Source organism: Platalea leucorodia (genome assembly GCF_965183815.1).
Source record: "Platalea leucorodia genome assembly, chromosome: 10".
Classification (NCBI taxonomy): Eukaryota; Metazoa; Chordata; class Aves; order Pelecaniformes; family Threskiornithidae; genus Platalea; species Platalea leucorodia.
The window spans coordinates 16,373,030-16,395,333 of record NC_138832.1 but is presented as its reverse complement, the minus strand read 5'-3'; the positions used below and the strand labels follow the sequence as shown (position 1 = coordinate 16,395,333).

The window sequence follows — 22,304 nt, the reverse complement described above, 5'->3', positions numbered from 1 at the left end:
GAAATAGCTGAGTCAAAAAAAAGAAAAGAACCGAATAATCATTTTCACCTTTTTTCTCTCCATCTTTACAAATATAACATTAAAAACCTGAACAGATTACAGGTACTATTCTACAAGTCAGTTATGACACAAAATCCTGTTTCTGAAGTCTAAAAGCATTTTGTACATTAGAGAGAATTTACTTACTTGTTGCCGAATTCTTGGGTTCCACCTGATGTAGTAATTGACCCAGAGCTCTAAATGACGCATACTGGCTACTGGATAGAGTGCTCGATTTAGCTCTTTAGTATAAAAAGGATTGGTGTATTTAGATTTTTCACTGTTTATCAAAGACCATAGTGATAATGTTTTCTCGGTCACTTTCTAAAATGAAATGGAGAGAAGAACAGTAAATATTTGCACAAAATCAGGAAATCCATCATAGAAGCCATGGCTACATTCTAAAATTAATGCACTTCTGATTTATTTAGAAGCATAGTAAGTTACTGTATTAGGAATATTCCAAAACCAGCGCTTGTCAACTATTTTAGTGACTGCAGTCTTTAAGCTACCAAAATCAAGGAATTTACCATGCAACTATTTTATAATGAGAATAAAGCCAGCTCAAGATGACTGTCATACACGGAATATAACCAAATACAATACAAATAAAACCTTTTGTAATCATCTAGAGTCAAGACAGCAATACAATTAAACAATCAGTGGTTTGACTAACCTCTTTTTCTCTAAGAAACTCACTATTATACAAGAAAGTACCAAACCGGCAGCTGTACAAGTGATCCAGGATTGTAATCAAGAACTGCTCATTGAATTCAAAGGCCGTAGGAAACTAAAAACAGAAAAGACAAATTTGTACTTTACATCATAAAAGCAGGCAGAGATGCACATATCCTGCTTAAGAGGCTAAAGGTGGCATTTAGAAGCCTGAATATGTCTACAAATAATTTTTAAGATAATACTTTCATATACTTTATAGCAGAGTAAGTGTTCAGATGACATGAGGTGTTCAACTTCCTCAAACTAGCCACTGAAAAGAGCTCTTCTCAAAATGTTCTAACTGCCTTTAATTTCTAAAAAGAAGAATAAAATACAGAATGGTTACAGTTATATTTTTACTAGCAAGACAGAATAAGACATCCATGGTGCACTCTTTATAGTGCAGCACCATACAGGAAAATAAGGGTTTAGCTCCTAAATCCTTGGCCCTAAACAGGCTAAGTTTGCTGCTTTGTTTCATTACTTATTGAAAATACAACGTTTGAATCACAGCACTCAACAGCTCCCAAGCTTCCTTTTCAAGCTTTGACAAAACAACATTTGTCCCTGTAGTCCACGGGACAGCTTCACAGAAATGGTGAGGCGAAACAACAGACCCTATTAAGACAGTTGGATGCAATTCCTGTAAAAGCATTCTGCTGGGTCACATCTCTCAATACGTTTCTGAGAAGTCCGTATCCAAGACACACCAGCCTTGCATGCATAGCCAATGCCATATCAAGCAACGTAACTACAGCTTGTATACCACTTTTAGAAATAGGGTAGAGAGATGGTATGGTTTAAAAGTAAATACACTCTTTTCTACTACAGTGTCAGAGCAGAGGGGTATGTCCTCTTCCAATACCTTTTTTTAAAATAAAGATCTAGGGTTTTAATTCAGTAATCTCTTAACAATGTTACCTTCTGAAGAATGATATAACATACCTGTTTAGACATCTGCCACACACAATCAATAAACTGGAGAAAGATGGGCGATCTGTCTGCATCAGCATGATTTTTATCACCGTGGCCTATTCTCTGAAATGAAGCAATACAGCCTCCTGTTAACCAAACCAGTCTATTTTATGGCCAATAGACATTGTTTCTTATTTTGCACTAGAATATTAATGCTTCTGTAATAGAGTAACCTGTTCTTATGATTTCAAAATGAGTTATTGCACCAAAGAGGAGAGATTCAGATATACAGAAATACTGCAAAGCTGGTCCAAAGATGTCTGAGAAAAATTCCAAAGTGATAATTGGTTCTGTTATAAAAACCTGCTAGTTACTGCATGAGCAGAACTGTTAAAGCATCCATTACCTTGCAAATAATCAAGACATATTTTGAACTATATTTACGTAATAAGTTTGTCAAAAGCCAAGTTATGTACTTTGTCTTTTTTGTAATTTAAGCCACTGGAGAACCTAGATTATCAAACTACCCACACAGATTCTCCTCTTCCCCCTCCACACTTGAACCTAAAGATTCACCCTGAGGTAGATAGTAAACATGAGCAAGCCCAAAGAAGCCATCATGTTCTTGACAGAAAATTAACGCACATTTTTAAAGTTTGGGTGAGCCGCTTATTCTGAGGAGTCCAAAGTGACAATCAAAGGAATTCTCCCCACAGACAAAAAGTAGGTTTGGTAAAAGCTGTTTCCTTCCTTTTCACATTTGATAGCTGAGAACAGATAAGAGATTGAGGGAAAAGAGATTCTATTAACTCCAAAACTCTGCTTGAATATACTTGCCTGGAGGAGACAAAAGAAGAGCATGTATATTGAACTAAGATGTTGTCTATCTGCCTGTAGGATAGCAGGCTTAATATCTTAAGGATGTGAAAAATGATAAAACCAGTACACTACTTTGTACAATGATTTGCAAGATAGTTTAATAGAATCGAATAGCAGGAAATAGAGGGAGATGAGAGGTTGTAGCTGAACGCAGGCAACAGCAGCAAATGACTAGAAAAGCACTATAGGGAAGACAAATAAACTGGCCTCCTTGCTCTCCAGTTTTCATGGTTTAAAATACGTGGTATCTGTTAACAGAGTCATACGTGTGTTCGGTAAGCAGTGAAAGCCCTTCCACTTCCACTATGGTTCGCAGTTTTAGGATGTCTGAGTATTTTCCATCTATATGGAAACGTGTCTCGTATTTCTTATATTAGAATGCATTATTAGAACGACATTCCATACAGTAAGCAATTTCATCATCTGGATAGTGCACTAAGTTCACTATACATAGAAAAGCTAGGGTAGGGAATTCCTTTTCAACAAGGAAACTTATTGTGCACTTCATTAGATAGTTCCTCCCTGTATTTTCTATTAAGTAGCCTACTATTTAGTTATTTGTTATTAAAACAAATTGCAACCCTGGTAACATGAAAACATGAAGCTTGCTCTAACCCAGACAATGTAAGAAATGCCCTACTCTTCTCCAACTCCCCACTTGAAGGGAGGCACAACAACAGTAGTTTCAGAGATGAGGTTCAGGAAATGCTAACTGCACTGAAGTGCCTAGTTCTCACTATTAAAACTCACAGTTCTATCAAATAATTACCAACCTAAAACAAAGCATGTATGATCAAAATATTTTGTGCTTGCATTATCAGTTTTTGTTCTACAGAACACCCCTGAAAAGGACTGCCTTCACTATAAGCTAAACAACCCATCAAATCAAAATATACGGTACTCTCAGAAAAGAGCAGATGGCTAAAGGAGAGTGGCTTCAACCACTTCCAAAGATTACTACTTGAGTGAGCAAGTTGGGAAAATAAAATAGTAGTTTAAGCAAAAGCAAGCTATTTAAATCACCCTTATTGCTGCTACATTGTCAGAGATGAACCAGTGGACTAAGCTGGTCATCTGGGAGGGGTGCAGAAGTCCTACCTCGCTAATAGGAGGAAAACATTATCTGTTGAGAGAGAACAAACTCCTTTGATTACTCAAACTAAAATTAACGGTTTAATAAAAAGAATCATAGGTTACTGGAATTTATTCATAATGGTGAAGGACACACAGATCTCTCTTTTTAAGCTTTGTGCTGAACCATAACACATGCACTAGTGTTATGGTTTAACATGTTAAACGTACGTTTAACATTGTTACGGTATAACACAAGTCTTCTAGTTATACAACGTAATTTTATCTGCATCATGACTATAACGTTTTTTTAAAAATACAAAATAAGAGAATAAAAAGGCAAGCCAGCGTTTTCCTGTGGCTGTACCAAGACAGAATACTTCAAAGGTTTATATAACACATCACTACTAGAAAACTACAGGAAAGTACACAAAAAACTGGACTACAGCAGATATCATGCCCAACAATCAAAATCCAAATCTCCTGAAAGCCTCAAAGCACCTTTCAAATGTCAGATCAAAGACTGCCGCAGCCTACAAGCATTAAGCACCTTTAAGCACCTACTTAAATGGTGAAGTGATTCATGCTGAGTAGCTATACATGAATTTCCAAATGACTGAGACACTCTTGCAAATATAAAATGGGCACGAAATACATGCATAGGTATATTTTTCCACTTCTTGATTTTTCCAGATTGCCTCTTTTCCCAATTTTAGCAATATTAAGTAATATCTTTAGAATATTCCACTAGGGACAAATTGTCTGTGCAAATAACTTCTACTGGAGGTGTGGAAACTTCTTACTGTGAATTACAAGGTGCAACATCAACAAGTAACACTGTTGTAAAGCTCCCAACTTATGTTTTATGTTTACATATGCCAGCACACTCTCCCTGGCAACCTATTCTGCTTCTCCAAGTTCCTCATACAGATTTCCTTGTTAAATGGTTAGCTGCCAAATTTAAGAGAAGTTCCACTAAGACTGAAAGTTTCTTAACACAAACGCCCTTGACTTTGCATTATACATGGGTAGAATATTAAGGACTTGCTATAGACAATTTCTACTTAATCTTCTAAGCATCCAGAAGACAACTGAACAGAACTAGAGCTGGCATTACCAGTGACAGCCTCTTGAGAGCTATTATGACAAGTTTAGAAGATTTGGGAAGAAGTATTCAAAACATCACTTAAAAGACATTGGCTAGATTCATTCATCTGCCTCTCACGACATTCTAAATAGTCCAAAGGGAGGGTAAGGGCGAAGCCGCACGTCCCAGCCTTATTTGATCTTCTTCTGAAAAGTTTGGGAGGACAATTTTTCTGCCTTCTTATTTTCTTTGCTCAATAACCACAGTAACCCTAGCAATTCTGTGTTTTTAAAAGGGTATAAAGGACAAAATATGAGTTCTCAGAGAAAGAATAGCAAAAAAAAATTAACCAACCAGGTCCAAAACCAAAAGCTCTGCTCCAATTTACCTGGAAAAGTTTTAAATCAGAATTCCAAAATAATGAAAACAATTATCAAACCTCAACACAATAAGTACTTTAACATTAAAAGCTTTTTAGAATGTTAATGTTGCATGGTCCATGCAATTATCTTCTAATTCTTACCGATGCAAATTTGTGTCCAAAGCTTATCCACTCTTTTTGCACCAGAACTTCAAAGCCTTCAATGGTTCTGTAGTAGCTGTCTAGCATCAGCATGGCCAGCGACGTTAGCTGTGCTGTCCGGTCCCAGCCGTCACTGCAGTGAACCAGCACAGAGCTCCTTCCGGAGGATACCTTGTCTGCCACTTGAATAGCTCCTGTCAAGACAAGCTAGCAAAGAGGAACAGACACCGAACAACACAGATTAGTATTATCATTCTAACAAAAATAGATTGATTTCTTTGTATCTACACAGTATCTAAATTGATACTGTTTCCATTAAAAGACCTAAAGAGCATGGTGTAGTTAATTGGAAAAGAATTTTCTAGGAGATCAAGTCAATTTCGTGTATAAAAATAGAGAAACAGATTGGTTCCCTAATCCGTTAGTAAGATCTAATTCATCTCACAGCAAATTCTTAAAAAAGGGGGCAGAAAATAGTAACCTTGATAAACTGAAGAACATAAGCTTCTTTTTCAAAGAGAGGATTTACCATAGGATATACTCTCTAAAAATTCTGTATTTCATTTGGCTTCTTTCTTTGAACTAAATTACTGAAATATCTCAGTTCTTGGAAAAAGGAACTTGTACCCTTTTAATATGCTTATTTTCCAAATATTAACTTAAATTGAAAATTTTATTAAGTAGGATTCATTACAGAATACTCTAAATACTTTTGCACAGCTGTACTTGAGGCAAAAGGTTCAAAGGTCAACTAGTAAGAACACTGCTGAATTACCAGTTCAAGTATTTTATTTGTGCTACAAGATGAAAATTACAAAATGTACAAATAAATCTACAAGTTTTATTTACAAAACCGTAATTCACAAAATAGTCACATACATCCTGACAACTAAAGTAATCACTAATCCTTCACAATGACAGTTATCTGTAGTCTTGTATTGCTAGAAACCAGGTAAAGACCATCAGATTAACAATCCTCTGCATTCCTCTATTAAAGACTAACATTTGACTTGAGGCAGACAATAAACATTGAATTTCACCTACTGTTTCTTAGCAATGATACCTCATAACATACTCTAAGACTGGCTGGCAAAAAGCCAACACTCAGTGATGCTGGTTTTGTAGTCCAAGTAGTTCGATGTATTCCATATCAGAACTATCTCAAAGTCTAGCAAAGAAAGCAAGTCTGATACGACAGATTTGGACAAATGTTATTTCAAACAAACAGCAAAAAGTTACCTTTATGTGCTCTAACCAATGAGTTGATTCCAGACTCGACAACCAGTGTGATTCTTCCACATTAGGATAAACAATGTCCTTTAACTTCTTCAAAGATTCCCGCATGACATGAATATTATGAATGTCCAAGAAGAAAAGTTCTGCGTTGGGATACGCATCTTCACCTTCATATCCTCCCCCAGTTGCCTACAAACAAGAGATCTAAAATTAACTTCAGTCATATATACACTGTTGTAGCAGCTTTTCAACAGAGCAAGAAGGGACTGAATTTTATTTATACTTTATTTTGTGGTTGGGCAATATATAATTCCAGTTGCTTAATTAAAGTCTCATCAAGTCTCAGATACAAGCTTTGGAGAGGCAAATGCTGGAGAAGAATACCTGGGGGCTTTCCTTTGTCCAAAAGGACAAAGTGTATTAAGTATACCACATGGCCAGAAAGACGTTCAACTTGCTCCAGCTAGCCTAGTTCCTTTCAAAACCTCAAGGGAGTAACCCTAAACGGGAAAATTAATTCTTTTAGATTAACACTGACAGTTTCCTTGCATTGTTGGGCCTGAAGACCTTTGAATAGGATTGAACTAACCAGGTAAGGGACAGTGGGCCAGCATCACCTCAGTCAGGGCTCAGACTACTTTGAGAATAAAAAGACGTTTGTACCTTCCTCATTACTTTTGAGATTCATGGTGGAAACAGCTTTTCCTTGACCAACTGACATTACAATGTCAATTTTTTTTTCTTCATTTATGTTCAACTTTTCCCACCAAGGATTAAACAAACTCATGATTCTGAGTACAAAAGAAATCAACTTATTTCCCAGACATAGTATTATGGTTAAATTAAAACGTAAAGTACATCACACAAAGCAGCAATTATTCATAACATATTAGATCACCACTTCCAGGGAATAAATTCACTCATTTCTTTGTTTCTGTACCAATTAGAAAGAAATTCAGTCAAAAGGATTTGTCTTGTTTCTTTACACCATTAATTCAAAAAAGAGCAAATCTCAGGTTTACCAGTGCAAACTTGCTACCAAAAAAAGAAAAAAAAAAAGTCTTTCCTGTGTTTAAACTACTTAATTATTTACTACTAAAATTGAACTGATATTGAAATAGATAAAAATGATAAAATGGTTGACCAAGTAAAATTAAATTTAAGAGTTCAGTTAAGAATAAGCTACGTTTCATTTAAGAATTAAGTTCAACAATCTTAGATTCTGCCTCTAAGAAGTAAATTAGTAATAACATTAAAGTTTACTTTAAAGTAACTTTTCTAACATTAAATTTCATTGCTGAAGACTAAACATGTATTTAGATTGTCAAGAAATTAAAGAGCCACATAAAATAAAAAGTCTATTCTACTGCTGCTCTCTCAAAACATTTAATCACCACCACAGCAGAGGATGTGCCTGGTCACAAAAGGAAGCGGAAAAACCACACATATTTTAGGACATAGTACCACTGATGCAGTTTTCCAAAGATAGCTGCGAAATCACAGCATTTCCTGCAGACAGCAAAAACATGCCATGCCATGAATTGTGATAAACAGATTTTGCCTTTATAAGCTGTTACAGCCACCAACTACACACCAGACAACAACCTAAAGTGCGATAAAGCTTTTCCCCATTAGTACCACCTACATTTCTGTATCGTAGCACAGTATCGCTATTCTATGCTCTCTATCTCCTTCCTCAGATGTGGGGGTATTCTCAGAGCTGCCAGGCTCTGCGCTAAATGTAGTAATGATTGTATTTTTTCTCTTTCCTTTGAGTATTATGAAATCCTGGTGAGGAATGAGCGTAATTATAGCATCAGGGCTGCTGCAACTCCTACTGACTGTGTGGTCTTGACCTACGTACAAAGAACACAGGAATGCATGAGTAGCGTAGCCCAAGACTTGGCTTATACTAATCTTCACAGCTGTTCAAGAAAACTTTTTCCAGTGCTGATCAACACTGGCTTGCACTCTACATGTCATTGTCCCTCAGAGCCAGAAATGCACTCTACTGCTTTTACTGCTATGATTGAGTATTTCATATCTAGATATAATCAGGAGTTAATTAAAACACATGGGTGAAACGCACAGACCATTTTAAGAAGCTGAAAACTGTGCTTCATGCTTCAATAAGTACGCATATACAAAGTTTGGACATAATACATCTTTGAAACAAATGGGGTAAAAATTTGAGTTTGTCCAAGAACTGGGGAAAAATTTAAGTTAATGTAAGAATTGGCATTCTTTCCACAAGGCAAGGAGAAGGATTACATGTTTTGTTCACCCATGAAAATTGAGTGTGCAGAGGATAACGCAATTTGTAGAGTAAAATGCAAGCAATTGAGGGCAGACCCTCAAAATACAAACCATCAGATTAAAACCTAGCCAAACAGCCCCTAGGATAGAGTCTCTGAAAGAATGTGTGCTATACATGTGTGTACATGTGTGCTATATATGCTTGCTTAATAAATTATATTTTCTATTATAGAGAAGAGGGCTGTAAAGGTACAGATGCCTGCGTTTAAGTTGCACAGAGCAAAAGACTAACATTATTGTCCCTCTTGAATTCTGAAGCAACTTAACATTTGTTACATATAAACCTCCTAGAGGCAAAGAAGTTTTACCATTTCATGTTCTTTTCAGCACAAACATCGAAGAGGACTCATTGCACTAAATTAGTATTCATTTTGTGCCAAAAAACTATTCATAAGCTAGAACTCCTTCTCTCCCAGATACGCACACTCATCGTTTCACTAAGATCTCAAACCTCTTGAGCTCATCTCTCTCACGCTCTTTGCTGTGCAGACACACAACTTCACTAGTGAAGTACTGAAGAGCTCATTTGTGCTTGAAGTTCAGTGGGTAAGGGACGATCCTAGGCATGGAGGGAATGAAGTTGGTACATTCTCATACTAAGAAAGCATTAAACTTGGGTCCTTCACCGCCTCTCCCTAACTAGGCTTTTCATATAAACACGGAGCACATCCATGTCTGCTGTGCTCCACGCCAAATATAACATCGACACACTGTGACTGGCGTTACCTGAGTACGCCTGAACAATCCTCACCAGAGTTGGTGGGGAGCAGAGGGAACATCAAGGCACCTTTCTTCTTGAAAGGTTGGACCAGATGATCTTTTGAGGTCCCTTCCAACCTGGGCTGTTCTATGATTCTGATCCCATTTAGACTTTGATTGCAGATTAGCACAGAAATGGTCATTTTGTCAGATGGAAACACTACTTCTGTTACTGCACTTACCAACTACAGGCACCTCGGGAAGAACAGGTATCTAGGTATCCAAGATCATACCCATACTGCTGTTTAGAGTGCAAACCCCCAAATTAACTTATTCATCCCTTTCTCCTTATTTGCTGGATGCCCAGATAGGTCTGAAGTGCTTCATGTAATGGTTAGGAAGCACCGAAGAAAGGATGCCTATCCGTGGGCTTGGCTTTATGCACACAGCCTTTCCAGGATACAATTTTCCCGGAGGATATGAAGCAGAGCTGTGGCTCGCACAGAGGTGGCATGTCATTCCAACAGAGGACATGCTATACAGCTCAGCCTACATCTACCTCACAGTGCAGAGTGTAGTCATATCTGACTTCAGTCCCATGCTAAGATCTGTGCTTGACTGATAACAGACAGGGTAAAGCATGTCTGGAAATCCACATATGGTCCTGAAACCCTGCTTTTGACCTACTTAGGCACTCATGTCCTTTCATGGCCTTGAGCCTCAGTCTTTGATTATCTAAATTTATCTACATTAAGATGACTACTGTTCCCCAAAACCTCCTCAAAGTAAACTTCAAACTAAGTCTCCTCCCCACTCCCCTTCACAAATATTAAGCATCTGTTTACCTTGTTTGCGACTGCATTGACATTGGGCCTAGCATCATAGATGGTCAGTTTTGAGATTTGCCCATTAGCCTCCCTGATGATATCAAGATATCTTTCATCATCTTTATTCCGCTTGCCACTCATTCCAACAAGGGGTTGACTGCAGCGCATAATAACAGCTTGAGTCTCTGGATGAATCCATGACAGAACCTAGTCACATGTCAAAAACACATGAGAAGAAATAAATTTTCTTAAAGAATCATAACTTTAAATTTTAAAGTTACATTCTTTAAAATAGATAATATGAAAATTAACACATTTTATTTCTTCAAAAGATAATCCCCAGGCATCTCAACTGCTTCCACTTATAAGTCTTATAAATGTCTTATAAAATTTAATAATAATAATCTTTAAAAAGAGTTCATTCTCTTACATATTTAACTCTTATTGAAATTATACTTACCTATGTAATCCAGGGTATTTTAATATTTTCCTACAAGTCTTAGGTTGCACAAATAATTCTGAAAAGCAAACTGGAAACATAGCAATGCCTGTTGAAACTAAGAAACAATTCAGAAGAATGAACTCATTGTAGAAACGGTGACTAAGATGCTCCAGTTCTACAAGAACAACTTTTCTCTTTTTTTGGATAAGGAAGGAAAGCTGAACCTTTCTGCAGTATCTTGAATGTTTCCCCTTCTCTTTAAAGTACATTTTGTTCCTCAGCCCTCTTCACAAAGAGGAGGCACTGGAGCAGAGTGCATGCTGCCTTTGCTTCTGTTCTTCTGAGCCAGAGGGGACTTAGCACAAACAAGAGACAGTGAGCTGCCGAGCGAACAGATTGCAGTGCAAGAGATTAAAGATAAGCACGCCAAGAAGCAGGCAAAAACTCCAACTTCATCGCTGAAGAATATTAAGAAACAGTGTTCTCACCCAGACTGAAAGTTGTGGGTTACAGGGTGAAAGTACATCAGAGTTCAAACAAAAAGAAAAAAATCCTCAGAAAGTATTCACTCCTGAAATACAACCCTCAGCTGTATATCTAGAAACGAGACCTGTCAGTGGGTGCGTGGGTGAGTATGATTGGTTATTTCCTGACAAGAATAAAAATTACTATTACCAAGGAAATGACTCTCACTGTACAGGCATACAAAAGCCCTGTCATGAATTTTGAGATGACAGAGAACATACAGCTAGGTTATAAAAATTATACGCACACACTATATATTTAACATATATATTTTATACATGTTATATATTATACATATACACATGTGTGTATATATAGTAAATTTATAATTATAGGCCTAGTCTGTCAGTAAATACCGTATCTAATAAATATTTATCATATTGAATTTCGCATCTGTTTGAAATTAACTGAGATCCAAGGCAGCTTTCTGCTACTAAGAATCTAGCACCCCTTCTGAGTTTGCCAAGTTGAAATACTACTTAAAACAGATTGTATTGTGATAGAAATTAGTATTTTCTATAGTGCTGTAAAGAGCCAATACATAAAAATTCTCTCACCTCAAAGAATTTTAGTTACAGAAATATACCCCAAAATTAAATGGGTTTATCTTAAATTCCACAGCCCAAGTTAAAGGGCTAAAAAGCCCAAGAATTCACTATAGAGACTATGCATGAGGTCTTATTTTAGGACCAACCATTGGAACTATGTTTATATGCCATGCGGTTTGCTTACAGGAGGATAACATTTCCTATCACTTTTTATGTGCCTCCAACAATAGTCAACAAACTAGTACAGATGGCACTCTAAGGCTCATACTTCATTAAGAAAAGGGAATCTGCAATGCTGGCAGTTGTTACTAGAGAAGTCAAGTTAAAACCAACAAAGTTGGAATGGGTGATTGTTGTGGGGGAAAAACGGAAATGTGGCTTGGCCAAGACACTAGTTTCAAGCAGTAAAAACCACCAGCCAATCAAAACTATTTTGCTGTAACCGTTTCCAAAAAAAGCATCCTCTGTGTCATGTTCAGCAAGAAGTTGTTTGGATGCATACTTAAAAGTAGCTACACTATAAGGTAACTTTCATCACGTAATACTCACCGGGATTCTATTTCGGGACCTAAAGGCAGCAACTTTCTTGAGATCATCGTCTGTTGCATTATATGGCACTACTAAGAGCGACGGATATGTGTCACACAGTCCGTAATGTTCATTAATAAACGTTACTCGCCACCGTTCATTAGGCAGTCCCTAAAATGTAACACAAAGTTTCTCAATCTGGTTTTGGCTGAAAAATAATAATTCTGCTCTTGAATTTTACATGACACTATGGCCACATGGTGGCAACAACCTACCAATTTAACCTAACTACAGTACTGTTTCAAAACAACAGAAGAAAAAGATTACAAGGCCACACAAAATTGCTCATTGCTGATGGATTCACAGCCTTAAACAACTGCATAGCTATCTCATATACTCTTACATACACAATTCTATTCTTACAACGAGTTTCAAAACAATGATTGAAACTAGCAGATGTATTTCTTTAACTGTGGGATTGAGGAAAGAAAATTGCCTTCTCTTCTCCCTCAAAGCTCTGCCTTTCCATTTTGCCTGCTGAAAAGAGACTGTGGTCCTGACAACAGGGGGAAGAAGTCTCATCTCAACCTTTCTTCCCTGCAGCTTGATACTACCTTCAGGTTAAAAATAAGATTCAGGGTAGCTTTCTTATTGAGAAACAACAACTTTTAGCTGCAGTCTGCTCAGTAAGGCATTTCACAAACAGCAGCCAGGAAATTGAGAAAGCCTGATAAGCCCTCCACACGCACAGTGGGGTTTGTGTGGGTGTTTGTATTTTACCTTTTTTGGGTCTTAGGCCTCTAAACCTTGAACCAAAAAAATATGGAGGAGAAAAAAAAAAATCTAAGGAAGTCCTTATTGTTTGCTATTTAAATCTTTCAAAAAGAAACATGTCATAAAGCAAAAATAGTCTAAAAGACATTTTAAAATTAAATATATCATCCTTTTCCATTGACGTTTTTCCAAAATCACCTAAAGAGCAAGGCAGAATAGTGATAGACATATAAATAACCTCTGTAAAGCAACGCTGTTTCTAAAATAAGCTTTTTTTTTTTCCCCTTCACTTCAGGAAGAAGTAGACCAAATCAAATCTATATTTAGGACACAGTAGTTACATATTTGGTACGTTCTCCCCACCCCCTGCTCACTTAACAGTGGCACATTGTAAGAGGTATCAATAGCTTCCTTCAAAGAGCAGGCTACCTTCCTGCGACATTCTAATTTTTTGGAAGGTTCCAGTGTTTTATTTCTTTTCTTTACTTTTTTCCAAGTTGTATTTTCATCTTCTCCCATTCTCAGCTCCCCCCACAAAAGAGCTGATCAGAGAAATGTACAAACAATAACTCCTCTATGTAAGTTGTCAGATATGAAAGCAACAGGCAACAGCAACTTTAATAACTCACTTGTCTCCTGTATTCGGACATCGGATTGTACACCATCCACCCATTTTCAGAAAACTTTTCTTCATTTGCAAACGCAAAAAAAAGCTGTAGGATGTAAAAGAAGCTTATTACACCAAACTCTGACTGAAAGTGGCAAATATGAGGGCCCATCATCAGTTACACCCAAATGCCTGCCACAAAATAGGACTTTTTCATGCCAGCCTCCTTCTCTCCATTTAAATCTGATATTTATAATATAGACTGTAAAGCAAAGAGCAAGAAGTAACAAACAATACAGATCTGGTAATGAAATAATGAGAATGTGACAATAGTTGGAACAAGACTTGACAAAATAATAAAAATTACAATGCTTAAACCATTGGATTTTTTTTTACTGTCAGGAGGTTGAAATGTTTTAAAATAGTTTATAACAGTTTATTTTCCATATTTTATGTCCTCACCAAATAAACTACCGTCTTGTCACCAAAATTTCTCTAATAGGTACAGCTGCAATTACTACATAAAATATTAGATGCTGAATTGAAAGTGTAAAAAGGTTTTAATTGCTATTCATTGCCATTAGGAAGCAGCCTTCTTTCTGCATCCTCTCCCCAGCTGATCCTTACTAACAGAAATGCAGTTTACTGTAAAACTCCATGAAAATTAAAAAGTTGCCTTTGAAAATGAAACAAAACACGTTGTTAGCAGGTTACACTACCTACTTTTCTCTTGCTTTGTTGCTCACTCTCAAGACTCCTTTACACAACACAGCATCCTCACCCAGGGTTCTCACAACTTCCTCATACATTTTAGCTTCCTTCTCATTTCAACCAGTTCCAAGGGGGCTGTATTACCGAACTAAGCCCTTTTTTCCTTGGCTTGTTTTTACAGGTTATGATGAAAGCAAAAGTAATGTTTATTTTAAGACTCTCCTTCATTGAGAAAATTGATTTTGGTGGCCTACGAATTCTTCAGATGCCAACTGGAGCACGAAACTAAGTTGTTCAAAAAAAAAAAAAAAAAAAGCAAGCGCAGAAGAGAATGTGTTGTCCTGAGCTAACTGAGCAACAGCAGCCAGAGCAGAAAGCATTCAAGAGCCATCGTAGCTCCTTTGTAACAAAAAAACCTGAAAGTCTCCTAGCTCTTCAAAGACATTAAAAGAATAAATTGAATGCTAAACTGAACATCCCAAATCTACATCATTTTCACAGGCATAGACCTGAACTAAGCAGAAATGCAGAAAACCTGGCAAGCAAGAAAAAACATCGTGGTTCTAAGGTGGCAGGATTACATCTACAGAAGTAAGGCAATGCTTCTCAAGCGCACCGTGGGCCCAGATGGAGGTTTCTTTAGATCTTATGAAGGCAGACCCTAACGGCTCAAGGCAATTCTATTCACCCTAATACGTTACAATGGTTTGAACAGTAAACAGCTCTAATCAAAACACAAAACTCAATCCCTCCAAAAGGAGGAGGTTTTTGCTCATGTATTTCAAATCGACAAGTATTTTAAAAGGATGCTACTGCTCACACAAGATACTTTATCCCAGTAGTTTTAGAAACTGGAATTTTAAATTAAATCAGTATTTTAGAGCAAGTACATTAACTGGCAAGTTTGTAGAAGCACAGGATGCATTCCCAAGTTGTGTTTTCTGAATGTCTTCACCATTTTTGAAGGGGTAGGCCTTCAGCGTAAGCAAACATTACAGATTCTTTTGACTAAGTAAACCGCTATAACGTTGGATGGAGGAAGAGATGAAGAAAGGAAAAGGAAAGACATCAACTGTATTAGAAAAAAAAAAAGCAAACATTCTGTTAGAAGTAGGTGCAAGTATCAGAAGTTAAGCAGAAAAACTGAAAAAGGTTGGTTGGTTGAATTGCAAACGAGGAATACAGGAATATCACTATCTAAAGCAGTAGATACAACTGATTTGCTGAACTATTAATAAATAGCTACACACAAGAACCATCCCCTCCTCCCTAAAGCAATTTGCTATATCCCGAAGAGCAACTAGGCTAAGAATTCACCAAGGAACCAGAGACAAAGGAGAATCTTCTAACAGTAGGAAACAAACACTGGAATCCTAACATCACTTAAAAGATGTCTCAGAGGCAGGAATACGTTACTTATTTAAGTTGCTACTTACTGCAAGTTTCCTGGTGAGAACTTAAAAATTACCCAGCTTAAGGCCTGATAAGTAGAATACATGAGTTTATTACAGTGCACTGTGATAGCTGTTACATAGAAGATTTTGCGGATAAAGAAGGTGCTGCTCCAAAGTAGAAATACACAAATAGCAGCTATGCTGCTCATGTCACCCACAAAAAAAAAATCCACAAGAAATCAGATGGAAAAGTGTATTTTGTTTTCACTTTTTAAAAAACAGGGTTAACTTTACTATGCATGAGGAGGGGACAGACAGAATCCTTTCTGAAAGAACAATGTCCTCCTATGTACAGCATGTTTCATTTAAAACGCCTAGATACAGCAGCTTTACCACGTCTGCTTTCAGTCACACAACCCACAACTACTAAAGCTGACAATTAAGCTTCATGAGTTCTATTGACATTCCAGGTACTGCAAATTCTTCCTACATTGCTCAAGAAAAAAAAAAAAAAAAAAATCATCATTAGTAGCATGGATCAACTAGCAAAAATCTGAAGTCTAACAAATAACAGAACACTAAAATGAATGCAAAAGTGTATGCAGTAAAGTTTGGACTTAGATTTTTACATGAGCAATTCAGAAAAAAACCTCTAAGTATACTCCAACAAGAACAGTATTTGAAATTGAAGAGCATCTAAAAAAACCTGAAGACTAAAAATCCTTTTTCTTCTGCAAGAGTTGAATAAATTATAACAAAAAACTTACATACACACACTTACATGTGCACATTGTGTACAGACTGTACAGTTAATCTGGTTATTACTGAAAGTCTTCCTCATTGTACAAAAGAGATTAAAGATCTGAATCCTGCCCCCACCACCCCCTTTCACTTAAGACTTGATATCTCAAGTATTGAAATATTCAGTGAAGACGGAACTTTAGTCCGGACTAAATGCTAGAGACTGAAATACAGCAACATCGCCACCCTGCCTTAGGCCCATCTCTTACAACAAAATATACAAATAAATATATAAAGCAGTGTCAAAGAGTGAAAATGCTTCCTTTTCCACTCTGACAATCATAGCATGGTTCCATTCAGCAATATACAGTTTAAAGTAATTTCTCAAACTAAGGTTTTCATACGTTCACATCCACTTAAGCAGCTCATTAGATGAAAGTAAAATTTGTATCCCTCTATGTATTCCAACATGACACAGGAGAAGAGTCAGAGTAGGAGAAGGTAAACTCCACATACATTTATACTCATTTTGCATAGTTCTATTTAATTTCAAACTACAGTTTAACTTCAGCGTAACAAGCAACTCACATTTATAATAATTTTAATACTAAGAATCATATACTTAAGCAAATATAAGATACACGCTTGAATACAATTGTATTTTCTTACTTGTGTCAGTACAAGCCATATTTAGCACACATCGGTACATTACTTTTATGTATTAGAAACATGTGATAATGAGCAATGCGAAGTAATTTCTATCGAATAACATTTTTTGTTGAATTGGACCTTTTATTATTCTGATGCTCCAAATTGACAAATGGAACAGAAAGAAATTATGGGAAGAAAAAATTATGCCATTTACAATATATTCTGCATACGTTCTCATATCACTTGATGTAAGATTTGAGAGGTGCTATCTTAGTAAAAACACATGGCTTAGTTTTTTGTGGACACAGCTTCCTTCATCTTGGTGCCCCTCACATACACACACCTCTTGTGTCAGGATGAAAGCAGGGAAGTCACTTCACCGCCCGCAGGCGTTTAGCACGGACCTGCTGGGTGTGCATTTATATCCGTCAGAGCGCGGAGGGCAGAGGAAGGTCAGTGAAGCAAACTACATGACCATCTATAGGAATTGCATGGCTCCACAAAGCAGAAAAGCCCTGCCAACCTCTCTCAGTCATTATGCACCCAGGCAAGCCTTTCAAATACCAGAGTATCATAAAAAGTTGGCCCGTTCCACTCCATGCCTTCTTCACACATCTCTCCTTTCCTCCCCATCTATGGTACATCCCTGCCAAACCCTCCTTCTCCCCAAACAATACTTCAGGTGCTCTGAGCCTCCACCCTAGCCTCCACTCATTTCTTTCTTCCCTCTACACACAAAATCCCATTCCCTTCTCTCACCGTTAATCCTGCCTCTCCAATAAAAAGCACTTCTCCACAGCTCCTATTGCACCCAGCCTATTTTCCTAGGAATTAAATCAACTGCAGCTTCATGAGGTGCATTTAAATTCCACAAAAATGGTTGGAAATTTAAAAAAATAAAACCTACACACAAGAAACATTCAGATTCAGAACAATATTGCAGTACAATAAAAGTGTGGTTTGGATTTTTTTTAGATCATGAACAGGCTTTTTAAAATCATGAACATATAATCAGAAAGCATAACTATGGTTGGTACAGATACACCTGAGCCAACTCTATATAGTTCGGTAGGATACTGACTAAGTACAAGCAACAGTACAAGTTTCAGGCAGACGACCAGCTTAATAAATCAGTGTTTCAGGCAGCGAGCCTGAGCTGGCCTGCCTCCTCTCAGCACTGAGACCAGCTAGCTGAAAGCCACTTGAATAAAGCATAGATTTACCTTACGTTATACTGATTACTGGTTTTATCTCATCTTGGGTTCAAAGCCATTTGCGGTCACTTCCAACATACTGACCACATCTGTTCTAAGTTTGATGGAGATTAGTGCTGCATGTCTGATGGAAGCCGATCAATTCCTATTAGTCTATCAACTAATTAAAAATCAGTTTCAAATTCTTTTGGGCTGCCATGGGAAATAGAACAAAGGAATAAAGGAAAGCATTAAAGAGGTAAGAAATATTAAAAAATTACAGTAAATCACCACTCAGAAAAAACTTATGGGGTGAAAGGCTTGTGACTTATCAATACCTGTAGTTGGTAAAAACAAGTAAGACTTGTAATACATCAGTTAAGATTTTTGCAAAAGCAAATTAAAGCCTCTTTGCGTAGAAGGGAATTGGGATTTCATTGCAGATCCATAGTCTAAAAGCAGAAGACTACTGCTTCCCTTGAAGCAGAAGGCTACTACTTCACTGTAAAAAAGGCTTTCAAATCTTGTAACATTTTTGGTAAGCTACTTTTTAATGCTTCACTGTGCAAATAATTCTGTTTACTTCCTCGCAGGTGCTAAGCCACAATTTCAACGCACACAGTCTCTTTTTCAGTCCTCCTACAGTGCTTGCCTTCAACATTCAATTTATTATTACCATTTTGCACACAAAAATAATACACGATACACTGGTTGCTCACAACACAACGTAGTTCTGGGAGATAAAGGAGAGAGCAGCTGCAATCTGACAATACAGTTTGGCAAGCAGTCTATTTACAAATAGTTGTATAGTTACTCTATTTATGGAATCATAGTACATAAATACATGTTCACCTTGTACATGAGCATATAACATATACACAATTTATTAAATATTTGACCAATCTTTATGCATTACAAAAGAAGAAAGCAGCAAAACTAGAACAAGAAGGTGTTACACATGTGCAAAGAAAGTCAATTGTTTTTTCTGTTTCTAACTTACTGGTTTATGCTTTTCATACGTTACAAATCACTAAGCTTTTACTCAGTGAAAAGGCTGTCAGTTTCTCAGTGTCTTTAAAAATAAAGATATCATTATCCTTGCCTTTAATATGCCATTACTACAACTCAGACAGTTATTTCTTACCTGTTCATCTAAAAACTAAGACCAGACGTTGCAGTATTTACATAATGAACTTCTGATCATTTGCGAATACGGTAACCTTACACCATTATTGCACTGAGACTGACATAAGTCATTTAGAATGAAGCCTCAAGTCAAATGTTTTTTTGCAAAATCAAGTGCTCCACCAGATAGGCACCTATGCCAGGCCTCACTGTCATCTAAAATCATCTCTGTAGATCCAACAGCAACACTGTCATGATCAGACTCTCAGACATTTTAAATTACCAGGGTAACTAGCTACATTGGGAGTGGGAGAGGTCAGACAGCATGACTACCAGTGTGTCTCATCAAAACTGGTATTCCCACAGAGCTATCGTGGTTAGGAATAAATATGTATCATGCAGGTATTATGGTGGTGAATAATCTGATAAAAATGATGACGTGTAGTTTCAAGATAAGATCAGGAAGTGAAGCAGCTGCTATGCAGAAACTAAACTACAGAGACTAAATATCTCATCTTTTGTGGGGTAATACAGACATTCAATTTTGGGGGTTTCTTTTGGGTTTTTGTTTGGGTTTTTTTGTTGTTTTTGGGGTTTTTTTCTTGAACTTTTTAAAAAACACTTTCAGCAATGATTTTCTTTCAATTAGCACAAGTTTGCAAATGCAACAGAGGATTATGGATAACAGCTGCTTGCTCCATATCAACTAAGCTGCCAGTCAGATGAGCTATCAGATTTTATCATTATGTGACTGATTCAAGGAGATCTGAACCCAACCTATGCTCAAACCAGAGAGAGACAAGAATTAGCTTCTGGAAGTAAGCACATGGGACAATGCTGAGATACTGATGAACAGTTGCACACAGACCTGTGATTTATTATAGGCTCTCAAACACTGCTTTTAGGCTGGTGATGGAGGAAAATCTTGAAAACAATAAGTACACTCCACTCAGAAATAATGTTTTGGGCTGTATGTACCATCCAATTGTCTGACAATAGTATAGCATGAAGAAAATAGAAGCAAGGCATCTCTAAAAGTTCTTGTTTGGGATCAACTGTAAGGATGTGGTTCCACTACAGATAAAAATCATTCAGATAAAAATCTGACATAAAATATAAAAATACAGATAAAAATCAGGATAATAAAGGTTTAGAACTTTATTTTCCTGATGATACCTTCTTTCCACTGCAGAACTGCACAAGCATCAGTGCTGCTGAACCAGCTGAAGACCAAGGATGCCATTCCACAAGGTGGTCTGAGCAAAATTACCAGTTTAACACAGCTAAAAATAGGACATCCCTCTCTTTTCTCTCCTGCCTGCTCCCAGTTCCACTCACATGCCCTCTCTTGCACTGGTTCTGGTGCATACTGATTTCAAACCAGGTCTCCTCAAATTATTAAAAGTGGCACAAGACTAACTCAGAAAACAGAATATTGTGTGTTGGATAAGTGAGCTGTATTGGCTTACTTGGCAATTATACAACTGTCAGTTTGGTAAAAGAGGAATAATCAACCACATGGCTGGAAGGTAGAGCAAAGGAGACGACTCAAAAGTAAGAGCTCAGCATTGAGTAGCAGAGGGCTGCCATCTTCACCCAGCTGTCACGTGAAGCCACAGCATGTTCTTTATAAAAAGATCTTCCTGATCGAGCTGGCTGCGTGGTCAGAGTGTTAGCGTACACTCAAAGGAGAAGGCAGGCATGCCCAGCCCAGACATACTGTCATATTCAGACAGTGAAACCTCGTTCTAAACTAGCCACTGAAAGAGGCAGTCCCATCGTTCCTCTTCATTCACATCCACCCATAGATGCCCCGACCCCATCCTCACATTGGGCTAACAAGACTGAGGAAATGACTCAGTGTAAAGCTTTTATTTTTTTTTTTTTCTCCTTGTTTAGCTTCAGTCCCTTTCAGTTCCCTATTTGGTTCATCACGCAGCCTCAAACTCATGCAGGGAAAACCAAGGCAGGAATGAACAACCAGGCAGCAACACCCACCTTTGGCAGGATTAATTTAAACTGCTTGCTGAAATACAGTGAAAGCACACCAAAAATATCACACACTTGCTTAGCTCATTTTAAAGTTAAGGGCTCATCCACATTGTGACATTAGAAAATAAGAACAGGTGCAACTTTATGATATAACACAGGCTCACTTTATTTCACTCCAAAGTAATCATAATTTCTCATGGTTATACCCTGCTCCAGACATAGCTAAGAGATATAAAGTACGGCCGTTCTCCATATTGTCACTATCTTCCCAAGTTTTGTACTTTACTGAATGTGGAGGCAAAATTACCTCTGCCTTGACCAAGCCTTTTGTTACTGAGCATAACTTTTAGCTGCAAGTTACATTCAAAATGGGCCAGGCCATGTAATGATGAGGCTTACTAGGTCCAACAGGTGGAACGAATAAAGCAGGAAGCGTACTACTCCACACGACTCACTACCATCACTAGACAGGAACACCGTGTCTTTTTGGATGACAAAACCTAACACAAGTCCACATCTCATCACCATGTTATTTAAGCCCTGTAGTTGGACTGGACACCATAAAAAAAAAAAATCCTACAAGGGACTCGCCCAAGTCAGTTACAACTTAATGTGTCCACATTCACTACACATAAATCCACGCAGGTCCTCAATATAAGGGAAAGAAAAAATTCTTCACCATGAGAACGATTCAATATTGGATGAGATTGCCCAGAGATGTGATGGAATCTACCTCACAGGAAGTGTTCAAGACTAGGCTTGAC

The 22,304-nt window shown here is 37.3% G+C and overlaps 1 protein-coding gene across 10 annotated transcripts in view; it reads right to left on the bottom strand.

The window, feature by feature from the left end:
• MTM1 (myotubularin 1) overlaps positions 1–22,304 on the bottom strand; it is a 46,594-nt gene that overhangs the window by 5,456 nt on the left and 18,834 nt on the right. For all 10 annotated transcript variants that reach the window (XR_014229354.1, XR_014229355.1, XM_082323285.1 and 7 more), the window contains 8 exons: positions 13,756–13,839; positions 12,374–12,523; positions 10,328–10,516; positions 6,471–6,656; positions 5,232–5,438; positions 1,702–1,794; positions 716–829; positions 187–363 (listed from right to left, as the gene is read on the bottom strand). Coding sequence is in view for 8 of the 10 variants with exons in the window: in XM_082323285.1 (XP_082179411.1) it covers positions 187–363; positions 716–829; positions 1,702–1,794; positions 5,232–5,438; positions 6,471–6,656; positions 10,328–10,516; positions 12,374–12,523; positions 13,756–13,839 (1,200 nt within the window). In the remaining 2 variants the exon portion in view is untranslated. The remainder of the gene's footprint in view (positions 1–186; positions 364–715; positions 830–1,701; positions 1,795–5,231; positions 5,439–6,470; positions 6,657–10,327; positions 10,517–12,373; positions 12,524–13,755; positions 13,840–22,304) is intronic.